This window comes from Pseudonaja textilis, chromosome 2 (genome assembly GCF_049901715.1).
Source record: "Pseudonaja textilis isolate UNSWEBS1 chromosome 2, rPseTex1.2, whole genome shotgun sequence".
NCBI classification, from domain to species: domain Eukaryota; kingdom Metazoa; phylum Chordata; class Lepidosauria; order Squamata; family Elapidae; genus Pseudonaja; species Pseudonaja textilis.
Genome location: NC_141991.1, coordinates 185087554 through 185112888, shown reverse-complemented (window position 1 = coordinate 185112888; position 25335 = coordinate 185087554). Strand labels below are relative to the sequence as shown.

General features: G+C 38.7%; 2 protein-coding genes across 2 annotated transcripts in view; both read right to left on the bottom strand.

Annotated features, from left to right (window-relative positions):
• Positions 1 to 229: 229 nt before the first annotated feature.
• CER1 (cerberus 1, DAN family BMP antagonist) lies at positions 230 to 1912 on the bottom strand. The gene is made up of 2 exons (XM_026718403.2): positions 1424 to 1912; positions 230 to 723 (listed from the first exon to the last, which is right to left on the bottom strand). Exons 1-2 carry the CDS (start codon positions 1895 to 1897, stop codon positions 439 to 441), a joined length of 759 nt encoding a protein of 252 aa, XP_026574188.1. The 5' UTR covers positions 1898 to 1912; the 3' UTR covers positions 230 to 438.
• A 4188-nt stretch (positions 1913 to 6100) lies between these two features.
• FREM1 (FRAS1 related extracellular matrix 1) overlaps positions 6101 to 25335 on the bottom strand; it is a 131226-nt gene continuing 111991 nt past the window's right edge. The window contains exons 30-37 of the mRNA XM_087926602.1: positions 22236 to 22385; positions 19134 to 19363; positions 16779 to 16826; positions 15973 to 16128; positions 14488 to 14616; positions 12915 to 13030; positions 9134 to 9219; positions 6101 to 6705 (exon numbers count right to left, since the gene is read on the bottom strand). Of these exons, the coding sequence (XP_087782728.1) occupies positions 6506 to 6705; positions 9134 to 9219; positions 12915 to 13030; positions 14488 to 14616; positions 15973 to 16128; positions 16779 to 16826; positions 19134 to 19363; positions 22236 to 22385 (1115 nt within the window). The 3' untranslated portion in view covers positions 6101 to 6505. The remainder of the gene's footprint in view (positions 6706 to 9133; positions 9220 to 12914; positions 13031 to 14487; positions 14617 to 15972; positions 16129 to 16778; positions 16827 to 19133; positions 19364 to 22235; positions 22386 to 25335) is intronic.

The window sequence follows — 25335 nt, the reverse complement described above, 5'->3', positions numbered from 1 at the left end:
AGTATTCCAGTTTTATTGTGGATGATAAATACTCACATTATGCATTGAATACTACTGGTATGGTGCAGAAGGGAAAAGCTTTGCTTTGCCTTGCTACTAAATGTCACTCCAATAGTGACATTTACAATACAATAATTGTGACAATACAATACTATTAGTGTCTTGTTTCCACATTTATCAGAATCATACTTTTATTCTAAAAATGTACATAAAACATACTCAAATATACCCCTAAAAAGATGTATGAAGACAATTAAAATTGTTGCTAATGAATGATCAAGCTTCAATCATGTTTGGAGTGTACTGTTTCATATAAACTAACCAGAGCTAGCAAGGCAGATGCAAACTATTATAAAAAAGATTTTATCAAGTACTCTTGGCCCTTAGCAACTACAGATTCATTTGAAAAATCAAGTCATTTCAACAGGTTCATTTGTCCTAAGGCTCATTCGAACGCAGAGCTGGGTGTAGAAACCCTGGTCCCATTTCTTCCATATTCTGAACTTGACACTTGCATTCTTCAACGATCATAACCATCTTATTTACTGAATTAAACATGGTGCAGTTCATCTTCAGATGCTTCATGGAGAATTTGGTAGGCAAGCAGATGGAACAGAAGCTATAAATGCTATCATCAACACCAGGAACGTGGAAAGAGCTACATTTCCCAAAGCACACGTTGTTTTGTATCACCACTTTGTCACAATTTTCATGTGTAATGCTCTGAAAGGAAACACATTGTTAAAGTACTTGCCATAGTACTATGGTAGAATAAAAATTGCCAATAATATAAAAACAAACGTATTCCTGCCACCTTTAGGGATAAAACCAGTAATAAAATGGGGGGGATTGTTTTAGATACTAAACCATAACTACTGTCTTTGCCATTAAAAGGGAAAACTGTTTGCTATCTCTCTGAAATATACAGAGATTTCTACAAATTTCTCAAAGTTATTGCCCAAGAATTTTCTGAAAATACTCTCCAGCAGAATGCAAGTCAAAACACCTGTTTTCAGCTTTTTGCAATTTCAGTAGAACAAACCTGAAGTCTACTGTAACAGAAATTTCCAGCCCAAAGCTGTCAATATTCTGGTTTTCTATGCTTTTACTATTTCAGATATCAGACTGATTTAAGAACACCAGCAAACCATTTTCATTGCAATTTAGCTACAAGGTTTGAGCTGTAAAAATCCACTTGCTACTAGATACCCACAAATATATGTATTTTAAAAATCCATGTTCTGTTTTCACCTTAGGAGCTGAGTAAATTTTTACCACCTTTATTTTAGCTCTCCTTCTAAAAATGGGGGGAAATAGCTATCTCCCAGAGCTATTCCCAAGGTTGAATGATTTAGTATATTAGGGCCTACTTCTAATTAAAATAAAATATAGGAAAGTATTATATTTGTGGCAGTCACTTTACCTGAGAAAAAGGAAGCTTGTTGCAAACCTCCTGGTAAATCTCAGACATCTTGATTGGAAGGATCACCTCTTCAGATCTTGACTTGGACTTTGATCTGAAAAGGTCCCAGAATTTTTTGGCATCTTTTCTGAAGGCTGCTGCTGCATCTCTCTTGTTCTGTGGGCGAGAAGGTAGGTGTTTTGGATACATAGAGGATGGGGTTATGTTTGCAGAAGCCCAACCTCCCAAATTATCAGCCACTTCTTCCTTAACTGTATCTGGGAACATAAAACGAGGACCTCGTGGCAAGTCTTGTTTGCTTTTCATTTCTGCCAACGATACCACTGGCCTCTCAGGTTTCCTCACAACGCCTTCAAATTCCCCTAAATATTTGGTGAGCATTTCACGTATGGAATTTTTCTGCTGCATTTCTTCTCTGTGCTCTGCTTTTACAAGCCATGAAACCAACAGTATCTGAAACAATAGTAAAAGCATTATTCTTGGCGGTTGTCTTTCTCCTTCAATTCCCTTCTGCTCAGAAAAAAAAAACGGCAGTAGGAAGATGGTTGCGTTTATAAAGGAAGCCTAAAGTACTCATTTCCAGCTGTGGAGCATGGGAGGGGGGAAGAGGGGAAGGCTAATCAGAGATACCCATTAACATTCATTAACCTCAGCCTCTAACAAAGATAAAGTTAGCTTGTCCTGCTGGGGGAGGGGGTGTTTCGTGTTTGCATTTCTAGTTACATCTGCTTTCTCCAGTAGGAATCACTCTGAATATTTGGATTAGAAGTTTAGCTGTGTCTAGCTAGTGGGCAAGTTCTTAGATGCATATTAACTTACCTGATACATTTGGCCCCAAGTCACCATAAAGCATTATGGATTCAAAACAATAACACGGGGAAAACTATGTTTGTAGGTCTACATTACAACAAAGTTTAATTTTATTTCTTAGTAAGATGAAAGTTTATCATTTGAAAATAACAGCTGGATGACAGCTAGTCAAGTTATATGCCATGTTGAATGGATCCAATTAGTTTTTTTTTTCATTACACAGTGTAAAGACTAATAGAGGACATACTTTTTGAAAAATGCAAATACTAATTAAAATAATGAGCCAGTTTCTCACTGCTCAGATTTTTAAAACCCTTAGGATTTTGGAAATGTTCTAGTTCAACCTGTACTTATTACTTAAGGCTCTTTAAAAGCAAGTTAGGTCTTTTTAAGTTTTACAATAGTTAATTATATGGCAGGGGTGCTTTTCAGATCACCATTACAGTTTATAAGCAAAAAGTATACTTTTCATGTTATGTCAACAGCATCCAGAATGTGTACAGAGCTCAAGGGGAAAGTATTAGTGCATGGAGGTCCCCAGAGTGCAGACTTTAAGTATTGTCTTCCTTCTGATAAGTAGGTATTATTCTCAACCTTGTTTGTACATGAACTGTTCGTAAATCATGGATGACTCAAAAAAAAAAGTGCCCATTGGTTTGCATCAACCATTTTACACTCTGTGTAAAAGAAAAATGCCCACATCTACCCTTCGTACTACTACTTGGTACTACTACTATGGTACTCCATGTGTATCATAGTCATAGAAATTTATCTATTTCTGTAGAAATGGGTTTGCCACAAAGGTTCAATAAAATGAAGAGTATTTGTATTCCATTTTTCTAAAAAGCCACAGTTAACAGCTAGGTGGGCACAATGGGAACGTTGATTTTATATTATAGTTTATACGCAAAAAACAGCACTGATAAAAGTATCTTACTCATGCTGCATCAACAGCATTCAGAATGTTTATAGACTTCAGTAGTGTTTTCATATATGAACTTTCAAAGATTGTTTGGCTGTAAGTTACTGCTGTTCAAACTGAAATCACAATAACCCTCACCAGAAGGGATTGGATCCTATGTCTTTCCACATTATGGCATAATTGTTCATCATTTCATAACTCTTCTTGATTCAAAACATTGAAAACATCATTGGCCATTCAGCTCTCTAATTGCTTGACCTACAACCTAAGTCTTTAAAAAAAAAACATGTATCACGTTCTATAATGGCAAGTAAAAAGCACAGCTGGTTTTTCTAAAAGTGGAAATGTATGTTTCCATCTGAGATATCACATAGGGGAAAAGAGTCTCCTTAAAAGGTTCATTTTATTATGATATATATTCTTTCAACAGCTAGGTGCAAGAAGAGACTGCCTCTATTCTCATGGACACATACAACATACAGGGATGGAAGCAGAGATAATAACAATCTTGGTAAGCAGTGAGTCCAAAGAAAGCTGTTGCATTGTTTAAGAGTCTGTCTCGGACCTTGTTACAGATTTCTGTCTGGATGTTGTAAGTTGCTGCAACAAGGCTTTGCTGGATGCAGACTGAAATGAATAAACATCTTTGGGAGACATATAACACCATAATACATATTTGCATAGTTGTTGTTTTCTTTGTTGAATAGCCATCCTGAGAGGAAGGAGACAGACCTGCATTGAGACTCAGGACACAAAGGAAGAGGAGTTTTACAAATGTTGCTACTCTCATCCCTGCAAATAAACATCTGGTGTACATCCTATAAGGCTTACTGCTCTGTCACTCCTGTCCCATTGCATAGAGGTGATGTAATGGCCGAAGAAACTGTTATCTTCAGAATTAAAGAGGCAAATAAGTTCCTGATAGTCAGTATCCTCCTTGCAGCCCAAAGCAATCAAGTAGCAAAACAAAAAGAGACTTGCACTGCCCCAGAAAGGAGGCATTTTCTGGGTTCTGGAAGTAAAAGCATTGTTGTAAACTGAAGGCAGAGAACTCTGTTGGTTCTCTGTGGTAAATATGTTGAAACTGATTTACAGAGGAAAATAATGGTGATGACTTGAAGTGTCCTCAGCCTTCTTTCTTTTCATTCCCCCTACCTGTGCCCCCCCTCCAACTTCCCCTTTCTTTCTTTTTAAGCAAACAGAACAACTCCATGCAATTGTTTGGGTGACTGAATATGGCAATCATGCACCTGGACAATCTATATTGGAAAAGCCACATGTGGGGTGTGCGTGTGCATTTGGTGTGTGGGAGGAGACCAGGCAGAAATAGGAACAAACACCACCTGTGTTGCAAATTGCCTTCCCTTCCTTTCTATGGGTAGTTTGAGGTTTTCACTGTGTAGCTGTTGATGCAATATATTTTCATCAACACAATTTTTTTTTTCTGGAAAAAAACGCATACTGTTTCAGCTATCTTCAATGCTATTTTTATTAATACATTCAATTTAGATATTACAGTAGAAAACAGCACACAACACATGCCATTTAAGGTACAAAAGTAGATTGGCACCTTTTAAGTTCAAATAAAACCAAACCTACAGCAGTAAAGGTACTATTTTATCTAAATTCATTCTATCCCTCGAAATACACAATGCAGGGGGTGGGGTGTCTATTTTTAGTGCCACTAAAAAAGGGGAGAAAACTATGTGCCCATAATCGATTGTTATATTTATAAATATTTCAGCTACTTATCAATATGGAATAATGCAAGGTAAAATTGGACTTCCAAAAATTACATTATTTTTCCAACAAGCAGTTTCTTGTTACATACAAGGGTGTATTAGAAGATTATTGACATGTCAGTGAATTGCAGGGAGTTTTTTAAAAAAATGATTTGTTAGTACATCTCTTTTTCCCTTTTCAGAATTTGTCAGAATATTTATTCAATTCCAGGCTTTTATAATAACTCAGGTAGATTACCAAGTGTACTTTGCACATTCTACAACACATTCCAGTCTATAAGAACTTTACATATATTCTTCCTATCTATATTTTATGTGCAATTGGATTTTGTTTTCAAATTCTACCTCCCACTTGCAGGACAATTCTTCCCAGCAAGCATCCACACAAGAGGATTGGGAAATGTGTAGAACTTCTCAAATTTGTCTGGCCCAGTCTAGCACCTTAAAAATGTGTTGGACTGCAGCATCCAGAATTCCTGACTAGGTTGGCTGGAGTCTCGACACATCACAAAGTTGCAAAAAGTTGAATGGACATTCAGAAGGCCTCCAATGTTAAGAAAGGAAAGGAAAAGAAACTATCAAAGAGAGGCCAGAAAAATTTACATGCAAACAAAGCTTAGAGCTGATCAGGGATGATAGCAAAAGTTAATAGGCTTCTGTTGGGAAATCAACTAACATAGATGGCCAGGGAAATCCTACAATGCTTCAGAATTTATATTCATAACTCATAGTCTATTTTAAAGGGAACACATTTGAATTTGTTACCATGAGAATTGGAAAGTTCCTTTGACATTCAGCAATAGCACTTAGACTTACATTCCGCAGTGCTTTACAGCATTCACTGAGTGGTTTACTCAACAATCTGGCTCCTCATTTTACTCACCTTGGAAGGATGGAAGGCTGAATCAACCTTGAGCCAGTCAGGATTGAACTCCTGATTGTAGACCGAGTTAGCCTGCAATACTGCATTCTAACCACTATACCACCATGGCTCCTACATTTGTCTCAAATACAGAAATTTATCACAGAATAATATGATGCAATTTTGTTAAAGGAATGTTTGACATTTGTTGGAAGTTTACATCCAGGTATTATAAAATGGGCATGGCATTATGGAGTGACATAATGTTCTTTTTTTGTGTGCGTTCAATATATCTGCAATCAGTCTCATTTGACCAAGTTGAAGAGCAGGATATTGCCTAAATTTTTAAATAACAGTTGTGGTGGATGAAACGTCCTACCCAAGAAAGATGGTGAGGAGCACATGATATAATGTCTATACTCAACTCAAAGCTCTTTCCAGTTAGCCCTTTTAGTACCCTCATATATAGGATCTCTTGAAAGAGACAGAAATGAACTCTAGAACAAATACATTTGATTCTTGACACATAGCCATTGTACCACAAACACAGGAGAGCAAGAGAAGATAGGATGGCAAGCAGAAAACAAAATCTTGCATCACATTTGAACCCTTTTCTCACATAGGAATTTTTGCAAATGGACCAAGCAACTGTTCATTTATAAGTTCCATCAACACTTCCAACTGCCTGAAAATAAAACCGTTTTATCACATAGAAGGCCAAGTAGGTATCGAACTATCGATTTTGTTCACAACTTTGTGGAACATATATAACTGTACGCTTTGCCCTTCCGACAGTCTTTTCTTTGCCATTTTCCTTGCTGTTGTACTAAAATGCAGTTCCTCCTTTGCTTTGAAAGACGAGGTGGGCCTCTTCTCCAGTTTGTGAAAATAACATGTTCCCTGTTGCTCCATGTCAGCTGACCTGGGTTTCGTTGATCATTCAAACCTAGAATGCATTACATGTATAAACAGACAGTCTGAGAACAAGTGATTGAAGCATTTTAATGAAGTCTTATTAGCTCTATCTGATCTTCCACATGACAGATTTTCTAAGAATTTTCAGATTTTTCTCTCTTCCAGAATAAATTTGTTCCATGGAAAATAACATTTTGTTGTGAAAATAGATTCTGCTGGTATTTAGACTAGAAAAATGTCTGAAGATTTAGTTGCTGTAAGCACACAACTGCTGCAACTGATTATATCTATTGATTTCTGGCTGTCTTTCTACCATCTAACTAAGAACCATTCTTCCATTACTTTTTAGGAGACAAAGGAAAAACTCAAAAAAATAGAAGTATGTGATCATTAGTTGTTTTCCAGCAGATGTTTCATTACTAAAGTAGGTAACATCATCAGTGCCAGAAGGAAGTAAGAGTTTGTTCTCATTTTATATACCAGTGGTTTGCCCTGTCAGTGTTGATGGGAATATGGAGGTAGTTGGAAGAGTGGTCAAATTATCAAGTATCCCAAGGACAGAAGTGTAAGTTAGAAAACTGAGCAGCCAGAAATTTACATTTCCAAACCTCTCAGGAAGACTTAGGTGGGCTAAGAGGCAGGGGTAGCATTCAAATTTTTCAACAACCGGTTCTGTGGGAGTGGGTTAGTTGGTGCGCATGGCTTGGTAGTCATGTGACTGGGTGGACGTGGCTTGGTGGTCATGTTATTGGCTGGGCGTGGCCAACAAAATATCACTCACATTGAGGCACGCATCTCCTCGCCTGGCCTCTCATGACTGTGGGGATGCTGCAACAGTCGCAAGTGTGAAAAATGGTTATAAGTCACATTTTTCAGTGCCATTGTAACTGAATGTTCATCGACACAAGCAAAGTGCAAGCAAAGGAGGGAAAATAACCTCCAGAGAAGTTCCTGAGACTGGAAGTCTAGTCCTGCCAACAATGTAATAAGGGTTAAGGGAGAGGCAGTTTCTGTAAGCAACACCAGAATGTTTCCTTCCTGCCTTCCTTACAGGATTAGGCCAGTAATTTCTTCTAACAACCGGTTCTCCGAACTGCTTAGAATGGTAACAACCGGTTCTAGCGAATAGGTGCGAACTGGTAGAATCCCACCCCTGCTAAGAGTATTGGTTGTGAAATGTTTTATCATAAGTGTACTTGCATGTACAGTATCACAAACAAAAATATTGAAATCTAAAATATTATGGAATAATAGTTAATCCTTGTTGCTATATCAGTAGAATTATAGTCACGATCAAGGGACATCATGGTTTATTGTCCATTGGTCAGACCACACCTAGAATGCTGTGCCAAATTCTGCATGCTGCAGTTTTGGAATAATATTGGGAAACTGGAGTATATTCAAAGCAAAACACCCAAGATGACAAAGAGTCCTGAAAGGAAGAATGGTTAGCGTATTGGGTATATTTTAGATTGGAAAAAAGAAGGCTGCCGGGAGAAGTGACATCCATTTTCCAGGGCCCTCATTTAGTAGATGGGCAAAATTGTTCAGAGCTGATCCAGAGAAATAAAGGATTTAAATCACTGGGAAGTGGATTTTCCTTGAACTTCAGGAAAAAACACCAATGGTAAGAGTTATCCCACAATGGTACAGATGGAGGTAGTGTGTTATCCTTTGCTGGACGCGAGATGGTCCTGTGTTAGGCAGGGGTGGGATTCAAACTTTTTAACAACTGGTTCTGTGGGCATGGCTTAGTTGGTGGGCATGGCTTGGTGGTCATGTGACTGGCTGGGTGTGGCCAACTCAGCATCACTCACATTGAGGCATGCATCTCCTTGCCTGGCCTCTCACGACTGTGGGGATGCTGCAACAATCGTAAGTGTGAAAAATGGTCATAAGTCATTTTTTCAGTGCCATTGTAACTTTGAATGGTCACTCCACACAAGCAAAGTACCAGCAAAGGAGGGGGGAAAAATTCCAGAGAAGTTCCTGAGACAGGAAGTCTAGTCCTGCCAAGAATGTAATAAGGGTTAATGGCGAGGCAGTTTCTGTAAGCAACACCAGAATGTTTCCTTCCTGCCTTCCTTACAGGATTAGGCCAGTAATTTCTTCTAACAACCAGTTCTCTGAACTGCTTAGAATGTTAACAACCGGTTCTAAAGAATAGGTGAGAACCTGTAGAATCCCACCCCTGCTGTTAGGGATGCTTAAAGGTATTCCTCGACTTTTGACACCAGAATTTCTGTTGCTAAGCAAGGTAGTTGATCCCATGATTATGGGGATGCTGCAATGGTCATAAGTGCATGGACTATTTGTAAGTCCCTTTTTGGGACTTGTAACTTTGTAATGGTCACTAAATGAATGGTTGTAAGGAAAGGATTTGCTCGGGTGGATTCCTTGTATTGTAGAATTCTGCACCTTTCATAAGGAAATTTCAGACAATTGTAAGAATACCTTACCTATCCAAAAAGGTCTTTTTCCACTGAAGTTCCAGAGCCAGCGCATGTGTGATTTGGAAGCCACACTTACTAAATGGCCATAGTACCTAGAAATAAGACATTAAAAAAAAAAACAAATCATAGGAGATACTCATACTGTTACTCATCAATATTTTTTTTCTCTATACAACACTGTAATCCCTTAATCGAGGATAGAGTTGGGGGTGACTGAATGGAGCTGAGCATTTACTGGCTGGATCCCCTTCCTGATGCCTATGTGGAGTTCACAGCAGATATTTTCTCTTTGCACCCTGAGAGAGAAACATCTGTTGCTACCTAGGATGGAACTCTCAACCTTCCGAGTGGGAGGGGAGCATCTTCACCCCTAGGCCCCCACACCACTCACTCATCAAGATATAATAAGGATATAATAAATGCACTAATTACTTGCAGTTTAACAATAGACAAGTCATTAATAAGAGCTTTAGGAATTCTTTTTGAAAAGGCATTTTCTGCATGCCTTTTTATCTACAAATACATTTATATATAAGCAGCAAACTGTTTATTTCATCTAAGCATGCTGAAATTTTAACATGTCCTTGACTTATGACCATAATTGAGCCTGGACTTATAGCCATAAGTCATTGCACTGGTTAAGTAGGCCACCATGGTACAGTGCCCAATTTTACAACCTTTTCTGTGGCAGTCATTAAGCAGATGATGAGGTCATTAAGTAAATCTGTTTTATCCAAAGGTAAGTAAAACATTTAGAAATCAGCAAAAAAATAAAATAAAATAAATCACAATCATGTGATCATAGGTCACTGAAAACAGCTGTACAGATGGACCAGTTGCCCAAGACCCAAAATGCAATTATGTGTCTTTGGGGAAGGGAGGGATGTGGCCATTGGAGCCTCAAAATCAGGTCACGGGTATCTTTTGGGGAGTCCATTGTAACTTTGAACAGTCATTAAGTGATGATTACCTGTATGGTGGCTTAATCATATACAAAGATGTTCTAACTATTTCAAACTTATTTTTCATAAATTCAGCACAAGTTGGCTTAATACTGTCAGGTGATTAAAATACGTATTTTTTCTTGCTTGGTTATGTTTCTTCAACTCTTCAGTAAGTAATTACATAAAAAGAAAAATATGTTTGGTTGCATGTATAAGTGTGTCTCTTTCAATGTGTGTGTAATATGTATACAAATGCCTCTTCTATAGGAAAAGTTTATCGCCTTAAAATGTCTCATCATAAATTCATTTAATTTGAACTGGAATGATTCTTCTTATCTGTCAAATACATTAATAAGACTGAGTTTATTGAGCTAGTCTCCCGAGGACATTTCTACCAGTACAATAGCTGGAAGATTTAGATTTTACATATTTCTGAAAACCCAAAGATTTTTTTCCGAAACGCAACTAAACTTTTTTGTTTTTTCTTTGGAAACATTTTGCTTCTCATTCAAGAAGCTGCTTTGGTTCAAACCAGACCTGAATGATTCAGACATACTTCTGAAATTTCTTGCTGCTAAATGCCTCATTGTTTTATTCTATCTTCCATAAGAGATGAGCTGAACCATGGTTAGTTTAAAAAGTCGGCTGTCTCAGAAAACTGCTTTTGGGCATTATGAAAAGTCTAGAAGCCAGGCAACTGTGAGTTCTAGTCCTGCCTTAGCCATAAATAACCAGCTGGGTAACCTTCAGCCAGTCATTCTCTCAACCCAATCTGCCTAACCAGGTGTGGGATTATACCGGTTTTGACCGATTCTATAGAACCCCTTGTTAACTTTCTAAGCAGTTCGGAAAACTGGTTGTTAGAAGAAATCTCCTTTTGTTTGTTTTTTAAACCCTTATTACATTCTTGGCAGTATGTCTAGACTTACTGTCTCCGAAGGTGGTTTTTTTTCCCCCTTTCCTGGTGCTTTCTTAAAGGGGAAAGGTTGTTTTAAGCTTTTTATACTGCTGTTGGGAGGAAATACTCCCCTGGAAATATTTCAGCCAGCACGCAATGAACAGCACTTTGAAGAAATAATTGATTAACGAAGCAGAGCTGTGGAAAGAACCATTTTAATAACAAGGAACCAAGATGAGTGACATTCAACAAGACTTCTTGGCTAGCTAGAAAGATTGACTTTCAAATGTGAGTTTACATATCCTTTCTGAGTTTTGGTCTAAAAGTGGCTTCTGGTGAAGTTTAATTCTGTCCTTGGTGATGTTTAATCCTGTGTTTATTGATAGGATAATTTCCCCTATTCAGCTTTGTTTGGAAGGAAAAAGGTTAATCTCTGTTCCTGAAAAGAAACTGGGTTGAGAAATCTGGCTAGTTCCTGTGTCTATTTGTTCTGGTTATTGGTTTAACAAGCAACAGCTACTGTTGTGATTTAATTATTTCTATTGTGTTTGATTTTTTTCCTGCCTCATGGTTTCTTTTTCTATCTGGGGAGGGGTTCTTCCTTCACTGCTTTAGTGGTATCTGGTAGCATCTTTTTGGGGTGTACTTCCAAGAGGAAGGATGCAAGTTTGGCACTGACTTTTTTACTGCCTTTCTGGGGGGCATGTGACCTTTCCTTAAATCTGGATGATTTCCTTAGGACAGTGGTGGCTAACCTTTTGGGCTCCTGTGTCAAAAATTGTGTGTGCTAGCGCGCACACACTCACTCACCAGCACCCAGAATGCAATGCGCACCCCCACGCTCCCTGTGCACACATGCTCCCTGTACACACATGCTCCCTGCGCACTCCCCACACTCCCTGCGCATATGTGCGCAATCCCCCCCGGCCACCCCCTTACCTGCACTGTGCCTCACAGCTGATTTTTTGGCTGGTTTACAGAAAGTGGTGAAATGGGCCTATAATTCAGTTGGTTTACAGGAAGTGATGAAACGGGCCTGAAAAAACCTTGCAGAGGCTTTTTCCAAGCCTTTGGGAGGCCAACAAAGGCCTCTAATCAACCGAAAAAAATCAACTGTGAGGCATGCGCATGCTCGGTGAGGTAAGTTTGTCTGTGACTCACGTGCTAGCACAAATGGCTCTGCATGCCACTTGTGGCATGCGTGCCATAGGTTTGCCATCACGGCCTTAGGATATCTTGTGGGGTGAGTTGAGACCAGCTGGTGTCTTTAAGTGGTGCAAATGGATCTAACGATTGCTTTTCCTAGGTGGGCTCTTTCTGGAGAGCTTAAATGACCTCTCTGCTAAAGGGTTTCACCTTATGAGCAAGAGTTGGCTGCTGATAGTTATCACTGCATTTTGACTATTTCAATTCCTCAAGCTGCTCTGTTACCCTACCTGATTTGTAACTCTGGCTTGCAGATATTTTTAATCTAATGATTGGTATTTAGGGCAGCTTTTTGCAAGCAAAGCAGCTTTTTGTATTTTTATACAGATAATCCTTGACTTACAACAGTTCATTTAGTGACCATTCAAAGTTACAATGGCACTGAAAAAAGGGACTTACAACCATTTTTGACATTAAGACTGTTGCACCATCCCCACTGTCATGAGAGGCCAGGCGAGGAGAAGCGCCCCTTGATGTGAGTGACGTTGAGTTGGCCACATCCACCCAGTCACATGACCACCAAGCCACACCCACCAACTAAGCCATGCCCACAGAACCAGTTGCTAAAAAATTTGAATCCCACCCCTGCGCCTAACAGTTTGTTATTGTGGAGAAAATAGGAAGAAGAAGGAGTATTATATACTGTATGTTCACTGCCTTGAGTTGCTATTGAAATAATAAAAGTGGGATAAATGTCTTATAAATAAATAAAGCTAGGTACAAATAAGTTTGTTCCTACCGTTTCTTGCAAGTTTGGGCAGCAATTGCCCATGTGGCTTTTGGCTGAGTGATTAGGATGTAGCATCTTCCATCATGATAGGTCCATCCTGACTGACATGTTTTCATTTTAATATCCTGGAATAAAGCATGTTTTAAAAAGTTCAGAATGACTTGCTAAATTGTCCACCTCGAAGGAAGTGATTGACTCCTTTCAGAATTGGGCTTGGGAAAGATAAAATATTGGTTAATTGGGTCATTTCTGTTCTAAACTATGAATTTGGCTACTATTGCATTTCTGATGGCATCTGGCTATAAATGAAACATAAATACTGCCTATTGCTTGGCAATAATAATAATTCCTGAATACAGGACCACTCAAAAGCTTAATTATTGTACCATGTGGGGAAGAGTTTTTTAAATTATAACGTATGCATTCTGCATGCTCATAACTCGGTCACTGAAGATATCACTCTGCCTTTACTTGTTCTCGTAACGCACATTCAATTTATCTAACCACAATAATAAGAGGAAAGACAAAGAAAAAGAAGGAAAGATAGGTAAAGAGCAAGGAAGGAAAAATAAGAAAAGAGGAGAAGGAAGAAGAAAGGAGAAGGAAAAGGGAAGGAAAAAGAAAAGAAAGAAGGATATAATGAGAGGGAGGGAGGGTCTTGGGGAAGTCCTGCCTTAGAACTTGGCCACCACAGGTGCCCTCACATGAGTCCCGTGTCACGCCCACCCTGACCACACTACCCCAGCCCTCCGGGGTCAAACACAACCCTGATGTTGCCCTCAGTGAAATAGAGTTTGACACCCCTGTGCTAGAGCATCATCTTTATAGCATGTCAAAAGTGCTCCCTCATGACATACATCTTCCTGGAGTTATATTTTTATTGTATCAATGAATGGCCTTCAATTCACAAACGATGTTTCCATAAATTCCAGTACAGCTATTCCTTGACTTACGATCACAATTGAGCCCAACAATTTCTGTTGTTAGCGGACACATTTGTTAAGTGAATTTTGCCCCATTTTAGGAACTTTCTTGCCACAGTCGTGAAGTGAATCACTGCAGCTAATAAGTTAGTAACTCCGTTGTTAAATGAATCTGACTTCTCCATTGACTTAGCTTATCAGAAGGTCACAAAAGGGGATCACATGCCCCCAGGACACTGCAACCGTCATAAATATGAACAAGTTGCCAAGTGTCTGAATATGGTCAAATGACCACGGGGGATGCTGCAACGGTTGCAAATGTCATTTTTTTTCAGTCCTGTTGTAACTTTGAATGGTCACTAAACAAACCATTGTAAATTGAGGACTACCTGCATTCTCAAGCATTCTGATAATGAGTGCATTTACATTTTTCCCCCTTCAAAGTTGGATGTGGGGTCAAATTGTTACAATAACATTTGGCTTTATATTTCTCAAAAGTTAAAACACCCCAAGTACAAAGTATTCTCTTTCCAGACGTAGGGATAACCAGATTCCTTCCGATCCTCATCTGTATTCCTTATCAGTTGTAAAACATATATGTTTTGCCAGTGGTGAATTTAAAAGAAAAAATACCACACACATGAAAAAGAGATCCCTACTTTGTTTGAGTAGTTCCATAATGTCCAGGCGGTACCATTACATAGAAACATCTTCTGTATATTTTCTTCAAAATACAAGAGACCCTTCAAATTTGGTGTGCATCTATTTGGAAAGGAAAGGCTGCCGACCTGAAAATGAGTAAGACCTTTATGAAGTAAACAACAGTTATAAATGAGTGTTCTGAAACAGAAAAACTTGAGATATTAACGTTCTATATTGTTCATTGTTTATTTTTAAAATTACGTTTACCTATTTTTATTGATGGGTGTTACATCAGTGACATCATTGAGGAAATTCATCATTTTAAAACCTCTTTCAGAATTAAGCATACAATATCGTCAGGCCCCCAAACCAAGCATGGTGATTCTTCCAAGCTAAGTTCTTTATTGTTTTCACATCTCTAGACAGATTGAGTACTCTACCATCTGCTTATACCCTATACTCTGTGAACAGATAGGAAAGGTCTGTCTTCACCCTCTTTCTTTCACATGTAAGATCTGGGCTGGGTTGCCTCTTAGTCAGTGGTGGGATTTAAAAAAATATTATGGCCGGTTCTGTGGGCGTGGCTTGGTGGACATGGCTAGGTGGGCGTGACCATGTGACTGGGTAGATGTGACTTCTTCTTTTTTGGCTTTTTTGCAGCCCCTCCACTTTTTGGACCTTCTGGGCCTCAGAGGAGCCTCTAGGGAGGGTTTTTCTCTCAGAAGGCTCCTCTGGGGATAAGAAAGAAAAAAAACAAAAAACCAGAACCTGGAGCGAGCACACAGCACCCCCCTAGCTCTGTTTTGGGACCTTCCTGGTCTCAGAGAGCCTCTAAGGGGGTGTTTTTGCTCCCAGAAGGCTCCTCTGGGGCTCAGGAAGGCAAAAAATGGAGGGGGGGCTGAGCCCCTCCCTCTATTTTTTGCCTTCCTGGGCCTCAGCGAGGGGAATCCCGGCACAGCTGATCATATGAACAGCTGATTGTCGAGAGGGAACAAAAGAAATACCTTTAAGGGCGAGCATCAGGCAGGCGGGGTGAGCGAGCATCGGGCGGGCAGGGCAAGGGAGCCAGTGGTGACTGGGCGACCAGGCTGGGGGTATGGCCAAGCCAGAACTTACTACTGGTTCGGCAACCCACGCCAAATCCTTGCTACCGGTTCACCCGATCTGGTGTGAACCGGCTGAATACCCACCATTGCTCTTTTTGAATGCACCCCCTCCCTCCTGGGGATCCATTTGCTTACCAGATTCCATCACAAAAAAAGTATAGTTTTACTTTTTATTGTTGTCATAAATTAATGACAACAATTAAGAATGATACACATCTAATAAAGGTGAAATGGTCAAACTTCCGGTTTTAAAAATGTTTCAAAATTCACCAGAGAGACGGAACCCTATCTTCCTCTGGCTCTATCACCATTGGACAGCCTACAGCTGCTGTGGATCTTTAATTCAGGAAGGTGACATCTTCCTCCACTGGAAATGCAAATTCATCAGGAACATACCCGATTGCTGGAGTCTGCTTGAAGAACTTCCATTTGCTTGGAGGAAGCTGCATTTTTTCTTGGCTCTCTTTGGCTTCTTAGAGATACAGATCCCATCTTGGTTTCTCTAGACAAAGGATTGTCCTCATCTACTTTTAGCCCTGTCATCCCATGGTACTTTGTAAGAGATAGAAAAGAAAATCACACACCAGTTAATTCCAAAGGCATTTAATTCACAGAATTTTTTTTAAAAAAGATGGTTTGGATATACAAATATCAATGACAGAAAGGTACTCAATATCTGTGGGAATAATATTTAAAGTAGAGCTGCTCCAGTCATATATAATGTGAGCAATAATTTTTGAGAACAAACAAGACATGCAGAGTGAATTGATAGATTCTCCTATCCTCTTTTTCTCTATTTTTACCTAATTTGTTTCCAATACTATATTCTGGCAAAGGAAACTTATTGGGCATATGAGGGTAAATGGAAAAATGAGCATGGAAAACATTCTTGCACTCATCATTCACAAACATATTTTGCATTAAAACAGTTCTTCTTAGTTCTCCTTGCTTTTGCTCTTAAGATTCAACCTACATAGTCAACTTTACCCTATTTCACACCTAACATTGACCAAGGCAGTTTAAATAGTTGCCACCATCACTTCTAATCCAACGAAACTGAAAATACATAGAATTAAGTCTATACTGAACACTTTTTACATCACAGAAAATGATGTGTATTCTGAATTCATCAAGTATTCTATGTGACGGAGCTCTAAATAAATATTACAAAAAAGGAACTTGTTACTCAATAAGGCTCTTACTTTGAAAAACTCATCTGTGCCATTTTGAAATATAAAAGAGGGGCGAATCTAAAAGGAAAGAGAGAAATGTAGCTGAATAACAGAAGCAAAATATAATTTGTATATTTTCCCAAGGTAGTTAGTAGTATTGACCGTAGATCAGGGGTGGGATTCTACCAGTTCGCACCTATTAGCTAGAACCGGTTGTTAACATTCTAAGCAGTTCGGAGGAACCAAGTGTTAGAAGAAATTACTGGCCTAATCCTGTAAGGAAGGCAGGAAAGAAACATTCTGGTGTTGTTTCAAGAAACTGCCTCGCCATTAACCCTTATTACATTCTTGGCAGGACTAGATTTCCTGTCTCAGGAACTTCTCTGGAGTTTTTTCCCCCTCCTTTGCTGGTACTTTGCTTGTGTGGAGTGACCACTCAAACTTACAATGGCACTGAAAAAAGGGACTTATGACCATTTTTCACACTTACGACTGTTGCAGCATCCCCACAGTCATGAGAGGCCAGGCAAGGAGATGCGTGCCTCAATGTGAGTGATATTGAGTTGGCCACACCCAGCCAATAACATGACCACCAAACCATATCCACCCAGGCACATGACCACTAAGCCACGCCCACCAACTAAGCCACACCCACAGATCTGGTTTTTGAAAAATTTGAATCCCACCCTTGCCATAGAACATAAGAAAAAAATGTTAGTCTATTTCCTTTGAATAATTGGGGGAAAGGAAGAGATCTTTTGAATTGCAAATACAAAATTCACCCAGAAAAATAAAGCCTTTTATTGTAAACAAATTGACATTTACCTAACTTTCTTTCCCTGATTCTAATTTATTAGTTTTGTACTCTTGGCTTTCTATTCTACAATTCTTAGAGGAATTTCTCATTACAAAGGAAGCAATGAAAAGCAAACAAATCAGCTTTATAACCTATACCTGAATATTTTTTGCTACAAAACATTAATATATAAAGGGGAAAATATTTTACAATTCCAGCAGAATCCTACATTAAAAAAAAAAGATTTCTTTAGTTTATCATTATCATTCTCTGAATTTTTAACCCCTAGGGAGAATATTTCTCTCTGGACTCTATAGAAAAAACCCCCCACATAATCAAGATGGACAATTTAACAGATAACAAATAATCAGAGTTGGAAGAGACCTTGTAGGTCATCTAGTCCAACCCCCCGCCCAAGCAGGAGATCCTACACAGTTTCTGACAAATGGCAGTCCAATCTCTTCTTGAAAGTCTCAAGTGATTTAAGCTGGCGTGGTGGGAGAATCCTTCTCTAGAATACGCATTCTCATTTCTGATTAAATTATTTCAGCTTTTGTTATGCATGAGAAAACAGTGAAATCTGTTTAACGAATAAAGTGTTTTAAGGAAGTACTTATAGCAAAACTGGCTTTAGGCTAAGGTCAAGAAGACAGTGACCTTGGAGTATGCCAAAACTTTAGGGTGTGTCAAAACTGTGGCCTAAAAAGCACAATACAAAAGCAAAATGCAGAAACAACGCATAATGTTAAAGATAATGCACTCACTCAAGGGTTAAATATAATTTTGCAGAGTTGTTGCCATATGACAAAAATAGCTGGTGATGTAATTGAAAATACTGTGTAAATAGGGTAAAAATATCCGAGAAACAAATTGGGACTGGAAAATCTTAAGTGTAAGCCTCATAAGTCAAAGGAAAAAAAGAAACAAGAGGTCAAAATCAGGCCATGAGCAAAACCACAACAGATGCCAGAATATGACTTGCTTAAGGCATCAAAATGTCTATTGCTGGCCCTACACACTAGTGACAATATGGATAGCCCTTAACTGGTCGCTTGGCAACCATTAGAAGTTACAACTGATTAAAAAAAAGAGTACTTATTTTTCCATATTAGCAGGCTTGAAACCCTGCGTTCCTATTGGCCCAGAAAAGCCGGATCGTGATTGGCTGGCTTGAACGTTCCTGATTGGCTCATACAGGGTTTGCCGCGATTGGCTGAAACCAAGCGCGGCAAACTCAAAGAGTTGTCATTGTCTGCCTAGCTGCAGCCAGCTCTATAAGAAGAGCTGCCGCACGCTAGGACTCCCTGTCTCAGAATCTATCTGTAAAATAAAGAGCTGTTGTTCACTACTCAAGTCTCGTCTATTCATGGGACCCACCGACCATACTTAACACTTATGAACCAGATTCAAAGTTCTGACACTTGAGTCCATTATAGCTGTAACTCAAGGATTACCTGTAACTTTAAAGCATAATGCCTTTTTCCAACAGTCAGTCTCATTTGTATTAAGTCAAGTGAGATTTTCATGAAAACATGCATATAACTTTGAATTAACACTTCCTTTTTGCCTGTTCGTGAGGCAACACTTACTAATTTGCCATTTCCGATGACCCGTAGCCGGTTCCTCACAAGATTCACTGAGCTGAATTTGGGTGGCTTGTCCCAACTCTGTGCTATCATCTCTTTGGAAGTGGGTAGCAAGATTCTTTCCAAATTAACACTGCTGTGTCTGGAAGATGAAGGCGAACCTGGAGGCAGACTTTCTTTCATCCGTAAGTTCTGAATATTTTGGCTTGAGGAATGGAATGAATTGCATCGACCTAAAAAGCAAAGATGGCAGATGGTCAGTCTTTTTTTAAAATAATAATAATAATAATAAAAGCAGGGAATTGGTCACATTGATATGGATGATGAAACAGCTTGTCATTAAAAATGGGATGATAGTTCGTCTGATATTCATTTAGACCTTTTAAATAGTCCTTATTTCTCTGCTTAATTTGAAATCTGAAAAACAATTTTAGAAGTTTGATGTGAGAGATGAAGAAAATATAATTTCTCAAAAAGGTGATAAATAAAACTGCTTGTGCCCAAACTTTGTGGATGTAAGTGCCACATTAAAACTTTAGTAGCAGTATGATCACACAAATACTGTGCCTTTTTAAAAAAAAATTTAAATCTTGCCTTTCCTCCTGGAGTGTCAGTTCTACTCTCCCCATCTGTTTGATTCACAGAACTTCACAACTTTGAAGGTTTGGCTCTTAATGTCAGCCTGTGCCTGTTCACATTGGCTTGCCAAATCATTGTTGGCCTACGTCTTGATTTATTTATCTAAATATTTTAGATTGCCTTCAAGCCATAAACAGCCTGAGGCAGTGTACAAAATTAAAACTAGTTGAACTGTATTGAGAAGTGAAGATAAAGGAATGAAAAGAATGGGAAAAGCAGGCACCCATATTAGGATAGGCAACTAAATGTTAAGACTCTCCCATTATGCTGAAATGTTTATCATTTCTAAACGTGGTTCTATACAGACAATATATAATATATATTCGAATTGGGAGGACCTATCTTATTAGTTTTAAATGCTGTGTTTGCTCTCTCTCACTCTTTTTTTGATATAAAAAGTGCACATTTATGCTTTTGAAGATAGAAGGGTAGGCATACTTCTCTTGCTATTCAGCTATGCAGAATAGTTAATCTCAAAAGTTAATCTCCATGGATGTATCATATCAAGATGTATATTGTGATGCAGCAGTGCCTCTAAACTCAACATTATTTAAAATTTGGCTGCCAGGACCTTTGCTCAGTTTATATTCTGAGCCAGTGATTCCCTTTCCTGGATAGGGAGGTTCTCTGCTCAGTTCACTTGGTCATCTCCCATTTAGACTCTTGTAATGTGATTTACCTTTGAAAAGTATCTAGAAGGTTTACCTGGTGCAAAATCCAGAGGCTTTATTTGGTACAGAAGCTTTATCTTTTACAAAATGGCAATAGTCCAAAAGGGAGCAATTTTGGATGGCCAAAAAATGGTGCATGTGGCATCTCTACCATGTAGCAGCATTGGATGCCAGTCTGTTTCTGGGTCCAATTCAAGTCCAATTTAAAGCCCTACATGGCTGCATGCAGCCATGTTATCTACAGAGCCATCTTCATCCCATTACATCAGCCTGTCTCACTGTCTCACAGGCAGAGAAGGGACGTTGTGGACCCCACATCAGCCAAAGAATTCTATACGGTGAGGTGAAGGAGGACAGCTTTCTCTGCTGTTGCCTCTGCCCTGTGAAACCCCTCACTCCTGAGTTGAGGTCGACCCTCACTCTCCTGGCTTTCCAGTGTTGGAAGTTACGATTCTCCTCTCTTCTTCTGTTGCCTCTTTTTTCAATGCCTCCCCCACTTTGCATCAGAAAAATTAAAAGCACCCATCAAGTCTCCCTGATCTGATCACCTTTTAAACTTTTGTCAAAACATTCACCTGTTTTGAAAAAAAATATATGAGAGATTGTTGGAAGTTACGATTCTCCTCTCTTCTAGGAAAACAGCCCTCACCCTTTGTCAAGTAGGGCTATTAAAATAGTTGGAGCCAGCTTACTTTTCACAACAAAGGAAGGAGAAAATTACAGGTATGAGACACAGAGAAAAAGCCCTACAAACTAGCTAAGATCCTTTTCCATAGAAATCAAATGGATGGCAAGCTATATATAAAAAAACCTTGTGAAAAGCAAACCAAAAGGCATGGCAGGAAGGAACCATGATAGCAAACAAGCAACTACAAGGGATCAGGACCATAAAACCAAGATCCCAATCTCAAAGAGACAGGAATTCAACACACACAAATCAAAGACTTCACTTCCAAATCAAAGGACCTGAAAAAGTATAAGAAAGGGGCTTTCTTACCCACTTATTAGATTAATCCTAGAAACGCTGTGATATTTCTTATCTGCCTTTCTATTAATAAACTGATTCTGACTTCCAAGCAGCTGACCAAATCATTTTGCATTTCTTCCAGCCCAAAAACTTGAATCCCCAAAATGAAAAAAACTTTGCCTATTCCTTAAAGGGCAAGGCTTCTTTTTTTCCTTTCCTCACCAGAAAGGCATGAAGAAATGGTTCCGAGGCCCTGCTTGAGGCACCTATACTATACATGAGGAACATGCAGCTATGGGGCTGGTTAATACCCTAAAGTTCTTCCCGCCTTTTCATTACTTTTTTAAATTACTTGCTCCTTTTAAATGTTATATACTGGGTGATTTATATAATGGGTGGTCTCAAATATGATTGTTAACAAATAAATACATTTATCTAATGATATTTAGCCCTCTCCTTCCCAAAATGCATCCTCAAAATTACCTCACAACTACCCTATGATTAACAGGAGAAAGAGTGGAAGGGGTATTGCAAGTCCCGCAACAGGAGCTGTAAGCTACAGCTTCATCTATTTATCAGTCAGATTCCAGTTTTTTGGGTAGATGACAATGGTGTCTGCTCTTGTGGTTGTTTGTTGATTCCTCCATGCTGTTCTCCCTCAGCTGAAGAGGAGGGATCTGCAACTCTCAAAGCTATTGTCTTTCTTTTAAGAGAAAAATAAAGTATTTTGATCCAAAGGTGCTAGCAGCAACATTGGTGTGTTGAAAAATAAGCAACTATTCAGCCAAAATTGCTCCAGATTTCATTAGGAAGATCAAAAGAAAATACCTCCTTCCGAGTCCAAAATTCTCACTACAGCTTTTGTCCGAGTGCCAAGAACTGCATTCACAGGGGAGAGCAGAGCCACTTCAAAGACCTCATCCTCTTCCTCTAATCCATCATAGGTAATTGCTATATTCCACATCTTCTTTGACATTCCTACCAGAAGTAAACATTTTAATTACACTTTAATTGCTTTTTCAATCAACCTAGGTGTCGAAGAAATATATTAATTAACATGTCTACAGCTATAACAGACTGGCTTGTATAATTCTATTGTGCTTCTGCCCATTGATTGGACTCCTGTGGCTTTCCGAAATAACACTAACTAGAGATCAAATTTGTTCCTAAGCGCTGATGATTCCATTCAAATAGTAACAAAGATTGGTTTCCTACAGGGTAAATGGATGGGGGATAATAGCATGCAGTTCAGGAGGGGAGGATTGGCTCTTCATGTAAATTTTAAAAAAGAAATGAAGAGAACTCTTCATTCTGAAATCTTAATTGCAAGGAACCAAATCGTGTTTTGAAATATTGTCATTTTCAATCACCCATCACCAAGAGCTCTGTTCCAAGTTCCAGGTATGTCTGTCAAACACCTTGAACAGAAGCCAGCATCTTGATTGGAAAGTCCAAATAATCTGTTCAGCTCTAAGTAGAAATAAGTATCCCATGCGTTGCATACATACACACATACATACACCCTCAAAAAAAAAAAATTCTGACAAAAACTAAAACGGATAAAGTGGCTACTACTACCAAAGCAAGATTTGGCCAGAAAGTCCAAGAAATCTTGAAAAGAAGAAATACATATCACAGTCTCTTACTCGCTACTGAGTTTGGCTTAATGCAAACACTCAAAATATATTTGCAGATTCTCATCGAGGAAAAGAACAGTGGAACTGCCAACAGGATAGGATAAGAATGTGGAAGGCAAATTCTGATTGATGCCTTTAAAAAAAAAAAAAACTTCCTAAGAGCTTAATAGTGAACCCAAGTACCAGAAAAGTTGGGCTCTCACTGACTGGATTTGTTCAAACATTTGTCAAGGATGTTGAGCTCTTGCAATGCTGTAAGTGGTCAGACTGGATGGCCTAAATGACTCCTTTCCACATCTGTGCTTCTTAGGATTAAGGATGGTGGCTATATTTCTGGCCCGAGGACCAAGAACAATGCTTCCTTCTTGAGATCTTTAAGATCTCCTTCTTCTGTTGGGATGTAAGTACTTGAGCTGCAGCTAACCCTGAGTTTCCCAAGGCTGCCATCATTGAATCAAAATGCTGCTATTGTATGGAAATCCTGCACGCCGGTATCAGCCCTCCAGAAAGAAGTGTTTTAGAGTGACAATTTTTTGACTAATGTACTCCCAACACTTATCTCCAATAGAGCAGTCACAAGAGAGAAGGGATTTTCAGCCCCTCTGTAACCATTTTTGCATATGGGCAAAAGAAAGCAAAGACGTGTATATGTCTTTTCACATCAGTTCCTTTTATTGGGGGTTTCTGCTCTATTGTCAGGATGAGATATTTTTAAATGAACCTAAATGAAAATGACATGCTTTTTTATGCAGTTATAAATACTTCTTTAAAGTTAAAAGTAATAATAATAATAGTGGGGCAATGATTAGAATGCAGTATGGCAGACTGATTCGGCTCACTCTTAGTTTGAGCCTGACCGGCTCAAGGTTAATTCAGTCTCCCATCCTTCCAAGGTCTGTAAAATGAGGACCCAGATTGTTGAGAGCAATATGCTGATATTGTAAACTTCCCAGAAAATGCTATATAATGCTATGGGGCAGTATATAAGTCTAAGTTCTATTGCTATTAATTAGAGTATTAAAACAAAATTGTTTTTCAAATGGAAGAAAATTGAAAGAAAGATTAAGGATACCAGTTCATAAATCTAGTTATTTAAATGAAGATATCAATAATAACCCATTTTCAATAATTGGGGGTGGGGGCTGAAAAATTGTACAGTAGCTGATTGAAAAGAGCTGTTGATACTACTTAAAGAATTCACTTATGAAAAACAGGAAAAATTGAATTGGTCCTAATGATGGCTATGATCTCCATGTCCTTCTTCCCAACATAGCACCAGTCATTTTAAAAAAAATCTGGTAATTTTAGAATGAAGAAAGAAAAATATTAATATATCAGTAATGTGATAAAAGTTGCTTGGACAACGGCACAGCTGTAGCATTTGATTCAATTTAAAAAGCAACTAAACATACATTGATCAACAAGGCAGGACAAATAGAAAGGTGTTACCTAGATCCAAAACATTAGATAAATTCATACGGGAACAAATGTTCCTTAAAATATGCTGGTCCCATTACTGTGGGTCTTTGAAAGGCTTTCCCCTGATTTTTGAATTCTGGAACAGAAGCCAGCTCAATTGTTGTGCAGTCATAGTCCAAATATCTGGATCTTATTAGATAAACTAACTGCAGCCTTTTTGTAACTGCTGAATTTCTGAGCAGTTTTCTGTCCATTATAATTATCCACATGGAATGTTATTGGCACATCGATCACCATGGACAGACTACCTTTGTCTGACAAATACCACAGATGACCATCAATCTAAGCTTGAGACACAGAATAACCGCCCAAGGGCTCACAGTCTAGGAGGGTCATTGCAGCATCTGCAGTAGCAGTAAAAGTAGATGAAAGGACCTGCGCATCATGATATGAAAAAAATGCTTTTGTATCAGATTTCTTGACTCAAGAACATAACCCTGCAATTTATACAATGATTTCATGATGCACATGTTATAATGTTGACATCATTGTGGCTTGGAAATTTACTTCCTAATTCAAACAAGGATACCAACCCCCCATAGATTCTCTTCTCTGTCTGCTTTGGTTTTGATTTACATCTCTCAATCCATTGCCTTCTTTTATTTATGTATTTTATTAGATTTTTATCCTGCTTTTCTTACTTTTATATATAACTCAGGGTGATAACATAACCCAGTACTTGTTCTTCCTCCTCCAATTTTCCCCAGAACAACAACCTTGTGAGGTAAGTTAGGCTGAGAGCGATTGGCCCAAAATCACCCAGCTGTCTTCCGTGCCTGTGACAGGACTAGAATTCACAGCCTCTGGTTTTA

Bases quoted from the DNA above. Each gene is read 5' to 3' on its own strand.
- CER1 (XM_026718403.2), bottom strand. From the start codon at position 1,897: ATGCTTTTACTATTGTTTCAGATACTGTTGGTTTCATGGCTTGTAAAA. The intron at 724-1,423 runs GTAAAGTGACTG...GTTTCCTTTCAG, and splicing joins ACAAGCTTCCTTTTTCTCAG to AGCATTACACATGAAAATTG.